The 7,331-nt window shown below is 35.7% G+C and overlaps 1 protein-coding gene across 1 annotated transcript; it reads right to left on the reverse strand.

Annotated features, from left to right (window-relative positions):
- Window positions 1–211: 211 nt before the first annotated feature.
- Window positions 212–5,108, reverse strand: LOC125213460 (raucaffricine-O-beta-D-glucosidase-like). The gene is made up of 12 exons (XM_048114027.1): window positions 4,873–5,108; window positions 4,696–4,765; window positions 3,253–3,311; window positions 3,108–3,183; window positions 2,951–3,028; window positions 2,244–2,331; window positions 1,729–2,163; window positions 1,424–1,641; window positions 1,227–1,258; window positions 1,043–1,148; window positions 838–949; window positions 212–741 (listed from the first exon to the last, which is right to left on the reverse strand). The coding sequence occupies exons 1-12, from the start codon at window positions 5,068–5,070 to the stop codon at window positions 429–431; spliced, it is 1,785 nt and encodes a 594-aa protein (XP_047969984.1). The 5' UTR covers window positions 5,071–5,108; the 3' UTR covers window positions 212–428.
- Between the last annotated feature and the right edge of the window lie 2,223 nt (window positions 5,109–7,331).

The raw sequence follows: 7,331 nt of genomic DNA on the forward strand, positions 1-7,331 counted from the left end.
ACACATTACAAATTTAATCCCGGATACAATCTTACAAATCGAACGCCCCATAATGTACAATAATGCCATGCTATTCGTTGTAAATTAGTACAAATATTTATAAATTACTAATAATAATACATAATGTGCAATAAGTGTCCGTTTCTAAAATTGATACAATGATATAGAAGTAGCTAGTAGGCAAGATGAATTAAAATTTGACACTAGCGTATAAAGAAAGTAGGCGAATTAACAATACCTACTGAATTATTACTTACAATATTCATACAAAACATACAAAGAGTTGATAGAGGGGCTTGAAAACCTACCTCTAACATATTATTGCATTATTCAAAGACACACAAACGACGTACATAACATAATGCTTAACTCGGCCGTAGTCATATAGATGCTACATCCAATGAAATACTCAGATCAGTGCCTGAACATTAGTCATGATTGATATCCTCCACGAGTTTGAGTCTTTTCTCTGTATTCACATTCTCCCCATTCCCTTCATACATTCTCTTCTCAGACAGTGGTCGTGGGACCCACCACGGATGGAACCATGCTGGCGGCTGCCTTTTGCTCTTGAGAAACTTAGCGAACCATGCGGCTGAATTCTTAGGATACCTTGTGAGGTCATTCATGTAATCTACGTAGTTCAACCCAAACCTAACTGTGTAGCCATCGCCCCATTCAAAGTTGTCGCACCACGACCACATGAAATATCCCTTCAGTTTCCTCGACATATCTGTGTGTCTGTCATCCATGTACATCGCATGTATTAATTAATAGTAGCGAGATAAAACAAGGGATTACTATACTATTAATTTGAGATATTAATTTAGATCTTACTTCATTGCTTTGAGCATGTTAGCGAGATGATCTTGGAGGTATTTAGTCCTATCATGGTCATCATCACACACCATTTTGGCTGTCTTCGTGTGATCACTCTTAGTTGAAAACCCTTTTGGAAGTAACAAGTAGGTTATTAATAACATTTCATATATTTTATTTAAAAATATAGTATATGCCTTATAACCTAATAAATGAATGTTACCATTTTCAGTGATGTATATTTCTTTGAGTTGTGGATGCTTGTCATTCAAATACAACAGAATCTCATAAATCCCTTTTGGAACAGAGTACAGCCACTCAGTTCCAGACTAAACAAAAGATTTAGGTGAGATATATATACACATATAAATGGTTTCTAATAATAATGAATAGGAGATGGTCCTTACCTTTGTTCCAATGTATTCATCTCCCTTCTTCACTGCAAAATGAAAAGAAATTACTACGTAAAACGGTTTGTGACATTGATGATACTGACCAAACACGGGAACTCATTGCAAAAAGTCAGTACAAAGAGTCCATTTGCTCAATAAATAGCATACCAGTTGCCTTACACAACTGATGTGTTCCGTAACATAATACTCACTGGAAAACTTAACCCGTTGATCTGCAGAGTAGCCCTCTCCATCTGGAAGGTGAGGATCATCGGAAGCATAATGCGTCGTGTAATAATTTAGACCAAGGAAATCATAAGATCCTATGACCTTTTTCAATTCTTGAGGTGTGAATGATGCAAGATTGTCCGGTGGAACGCACTCCTCCATGCTTCGGGGGTAATGCCCGTACAATATAGGCTCCAGATGCCTATATGATTATATTCAAAATGACGACGACGATGATGAAGATGAAGATGACGATTCAAATAATAATGGGAATGGTACTAGTATTTACCATCCAAGCATGAAGTCCATTCCCCTCAAAGCGGCTTCTACATCTGCGGCCGAATGCTCATCGAAGGGCGTAAACCAATGGGTACCCAGTACTATGCCTATCTTCCCTCCTTGCGCCTCTTGAAACTTACTTCTGTAGAGATCGACTGCTTCTGCGTGTGCGAGGAGAAGGTTTCTTCCGACTGTGTACGCCTCGGAGGGGTCAGCGGGGATGAACTTGTCGCCCGTGGCGGAAGTGAGGAGTGGGAGACCTCTACAGGGGGCGATCTTCGTGGAAAGTTTGTCGTCGGGGACGGGAACTTTGTGGCCCGGTGGAAAGGTGCCTTGGACGTATCCGTTCACCGCGTAGGTCCATGGCTCGTTCAGGGTTGTCCAATGCTTCACGCGATCCCCAAATTCCCAGAAGCATACCTCTGCAAACTCGCGGAAATCGTCCCTGCACAACTCAGTTGGTAAGACATTTTTCGGAGACTACTTAGTGGAGTAGTAATCAAGAGTGGGATTGGATTTCTTTACTTGATTCTTTTGGATAAGAAGCCACCATACTCTTTCTCCAAGCATAAAGGAAGATCCCAATGAAATAATGTCACAAATGGTGTAATGTCTGCGCATTTATATACATATATTTAGGGGTGGGTCGATACGATATATCGTATCGAAAATGTTGTATCGTGTTTCGTATCGAAAATATCGATATGAAAGAATTTCATATCGTTATCGTATCGAAAGTTTCGATATAGCAAATTTCGATATATCGAACTTTCGATATGGATAATATCAATATCGTTATCGTATCGAATACCCATATATCGAAAAATATAATTTCAAAACTGAAAAATAACACAAAAATTAATAAAACTTCTACAAAATAAAATAAATATTATTCATATATATATTTTCTAAATCTATGAATGAATTAAATGGATTTATATATATTTATAATTTTAAACTTCAATATGTATTGAATTTCAATATGTTTCGATATAAAACGATATATCGCGATATAAGGAAATTCATATCGTTATCGTATCGGAAACTTACGATACGATACCGTATCGTATCAAAAATTACGATATACCAAAAATTCGATAATTTTTCGATATTTTTCAATACGATACGAGCGATATATCATTTTTTCGATATTTTTCCCCAACCCTACATATATATTATAGACTTATTACTTATTGTCATCGAAGATGAAATTAAAAAATCAATCAACTAACCATGTTGCAACAAAGTGTTGATAAGATCATTATAGTAAGCAATTCCTTCTTTGTTGATTCCACCGCTACATCTTCCGGCTGTTGAGAGTTACACTATAATTAATTAATTAATTACTTAAAATACACTTTCTTTAACTAAATTTAGTGTAACTCAAACCAGGCAATATTCTTGGCCATGATATGGAAAATCTATATGAATTAAACCCCATATGCTTCATCATCGCAATATCTTCCTGCAATATATACACAGAGTTTAGAAACGGCATGAGTTTTAATTATAGATGTAGGGCAAAAATAATAACCTTATATCTGTTGTACATATCACATGCAACATTTCCATTGGATCCATCAGCTATTTTCCCTGCACCCACACACACAAACTGTTGGAATAAGGAAATCAATTAATTGGAGAACAAGAAGGCAAGAAATGAATTTATGACAAGAATAAAGAAGGAAATCAATTAAAGATTATGGAAAATCAATTAAAATGGATATTAGTATAATTATAATATATTTTCCATGTATAGCTAGAATTAGAGGCTATAAAAGGTGGTGTAACCATTGAGAGAATTCAATTCAAGTCAATTACAATGTAGTCTTTTCCGTCTTTTACTTTCTGCAAAGTCTTTTATTTTCCGCATTTTACTTTTCAACATGGTATCAAAGCAGGTCCGATCATAGAGATCGATCACTGTCACTCTAAAAAAAAAAATTGTTAGCCCCAGCCGGATAATTGCAGCCGCTTTTGATCATGTCTGGGGTTCCATACTGCTCTACTTATGGAGGAAGAATTAGATCATTCGGAGGAGGAATGAAATCATTCGGAGGAAGAAATATGGGAGGAAACATGTATGGAAGCTGCTAAACGTCCTATTACGGAGGAAGAGAAAATATTTACAGAGGAGGAAGAAATTGAAATAGCTCAGAAAATATCCAAGGCATAAACATATACATATGCTGCTCAAATTCCTATGACAGAGCAAGTGGAAACAATTACGGAGGAGGAGGAAATAGAAATAGGTGAGAAAATATCCAAGGTAAATACGTATATAGATGCTGCTAAAATTTGTATGACAGAGCAAGTGAAAACATCTATGAAGGAGGAGATAATAAAATCAAGTGAGAAAATATCCAAAGAAAATACATATGCAGATGCTGCTACAATCCGTGTGACGGAGGAAGAGAAAACATTCACGAGATAGGAGGAGCCGGATGCGTGAAAGGGAGCTGTTGTCGAAAGTGCAAGAGAGAGAGCAATAGCAGCACCAGTTACAAATCTGATCCAACAAAAACCCAAATTCCGCTGAATCTCTGGCTGAGGGGGAGAGAACAATCCCAGCCGGAAAATTCATCGAGGTGAGAAGATGAAAGGCCAGTGGCCAACCCTGAGCAACCACGCCCGGAGAAGAAGGCTGACTACAGCCGAAGAGAAAGCAGCAGCAGTAAAGATAAGAAGGAGTTCACAGTTTGTTTGGCCCAGGGGGAGAATAAGTATCCGACCAAACAATCAGATCTGGCCTGAGAAAGTATCGCCGGAATGGCCCGTAAGAAGCTTGCCATACCAACAGCAGGGGCATTCGGGTAAGGAGACAAAGCAGCCTAAGAATTATCCGGCTGGGATTGGCCTGATATCTCACAATGTAGTCTCTAAAGTTCACAATCATAATAATTTATCACTTCTTACTGAATTATTTGCATGCTTTTAACCAATTAATAAATTAATTTCAAGAGAGAGAGAGAGAGACAAGGACGCCTCATTGTGAAATCATCCCATATGCTAATGCCTTTGCCTCCTTTAGCAGCAGCCCCTTCAACCTGCACACCCCAAAACAACAAAATGCAACTCTATTATTAGACCCATTTAGTTATATACATATAAAGTATCATAATAAAATCAACAGAAATGGAAAAAAACAAAAAACCTGAAAGGCAGCAGTTCCAGTTCCAAACAGAAAGTCTTGAGGAAACCAGTGATGGTTTATGCCACTGTTGTCGTTATCAGCCGGCACTGGTCCGTCGATCTCCCACCACCTTGAAGGGCCAACTGGCAAGCTCTGATCTTCAACGACGACGTTGCTGTTGTCGTCCAGATGAACCATCTCAACTCCTTGGATCGCCATTGCTTCAAACTTGTACAAATATTTCTTAGTGAGTGAAATTTTCAAAACCAACTTCAATTATTTATATAGGGAAGATGGCAAAAAACCAATGAAGTTTAGGTCATCCACATCCTGTCTCTTATTCGTTTCTTAACAATCTCATCTCTTCACTATTAATGGGTCTCACCGTACTTTTCACATCATCTCTTAACTAAGAGACAACACCTGCATCCCTCCATCTCTTAACCATCACATCCCTTAACTATTCATTCAATTTCATTTTTTATTTTTACTTCCAACAAATTCAATTAATATTTCATTAAAATATTAAATTAATACTAATAATTCATTAAATCATTAAAAACCACAAAAATTACAACATCCGAAAATACGTAAAATACATAATTGAAATCCTATGGAGTATTTTTAATTTTAATTTTAATTTTTTAATTTTCAATTTTTATTACAATATTGAAAAATACAAAAATTAAAAATTACAATATTTTAATTTATTTTATTTTCAAATTTTCCTGATTTTTTAAAAAAAACAAAAAAACATTTTAAACGGATATAACGACGCCCACTCGCCGACCCACGAGTGGGCATCACGCACGAACCGGAGCACGCCACGTCGCCAAGGCGCGTGGCGAGCTGTTACGAGGTCGGCCTCTTCCGCGCGTGACACGCGACGAGATGTCCCGTCTCGTCAAGACGAGATGGAGGCCGCATCGCCGTCTCGATGTGGTCTCGTCTCTTCGAGACGAGATAGAACCCGCATCGAGACGTGATGCGGATGCTCTTAGTCAAATTCGGGTCTATCTCACAACTTTCAATAATGACCAATTATATTATAACTTTGATATTTTTTCTCAATTGTTGCAAAAAATATTATGCTAATATGTATATGTGTAAAAATTAAAGACGTAAACTAAATGTATTAAATGGCGTCGTTTAAATAGCCAAATGTTTTGTTCACATGATATTTTCATTTGCCAAAGGCATACATACTTTCCCCAAAATCTTAGACTATGAGACAATTGAGAAAATTGTCAAAATTATGTTATAAATGATCATTTGTTAAAATTGAGGGATAGACTAGAATTTAATCAAATTTCATGGATCTTTTTGTCCATTTTCCCTTTATAGAATGCATCTCATCTCTTATCTCATTTTTTATATTTTGGCAATCCTTTTTTTGATTTTTAATTATGATAAGGAAATTTAATGATATATATTCCCTCCGTCCCACAATAAGAGTCTTATTTTGTCATTTTAGTATATCTCACAATAAGAGTTTTATTTCACTTTTATCATAAATGGTAAGTATGCCTCATATTCTACCAACTTTTTTTACTCACATTTTATTATAAAACAAATACTCCCTCTGTCCCACTAGAAATGAAATGTTTTCTCTTTTAGGTTGTCCCATTAAAAATGAAACATTTCTTAAAATAAAAATAACTTTATCTCTATTTTTCCCTCTCTCTTATTTTACTCTCTCTTTTTTAATTTACAAAACAACACTACATAAAATCTTGTGCCGAAAAGCAAACATTTCATATTTATTGGGACGAAGGGAGTATATATAAGTGGGACACATATTTTATTAACTTATTCAACTAATTTTTTAAATACATTTGTTAAAACCTGTGCCATAACTATATAAGTAGGATTTCTACTGCGGGACAGAGAGAGTATGCCGTATATGTTGTGTTATTGGCATATTTGTAATTTTAATTTTTGCAGTTTATTTGCCATTTTCGGCATATAATAGGATGGTAACGGATTAATGGTGAACTTATCAAGTCATAATTGCTAATTGTATTTGTTTGCACATTTTCATCTAATTTGTGTTGCTCGATTAATTCTTTATTAGTACAATATACGAGTACTATATATAATGTATTTAAAAATATTGACGATAATTAGTTGTAATCATTTATGTCGATATAATTAATATCACGTGAAATGTCAGGACTGGACCAGAGATGTCGTTGTAGTGATCGTGATTCGTGAAAAATTCTTCTCCACATTTTAGAACGTTGACGTGACGCTGAGTCGACACTCGAGACCATCATTTACATTGGATACTTTTATCTATTACACTTAAATCATATTCATATTAAATACTCCCTCCGTCCCACTTAAAATAAAACAGTTGGAAATCGGCATGGGATTTTATGCAGTATTGTTTTGTGAGTTAAAAAAGAGAGAGTAAAGTAAGAGAGATGAAAAAGTAGAGATAAAGTTATTTCCATTTTAGAAAACGTTTCATTTTTAAT

The sequence above is a fragment of the Salvia hispanica genome, chromosome 3, assembly GCF_023119035.1.
Source record: "Salvia hispanica cultivar TCC Black 2014 chromosome 3, UniMelb_Shisp_WGS_1.0, whole genome shotgun sequence".
Taxonomy (NCBI): Eukaryota; Viridiplantae; Streptophyta; class Magnoliopsida; order Lamiales; family Lamiaceae; genus Salvia; species Salvia hispanica.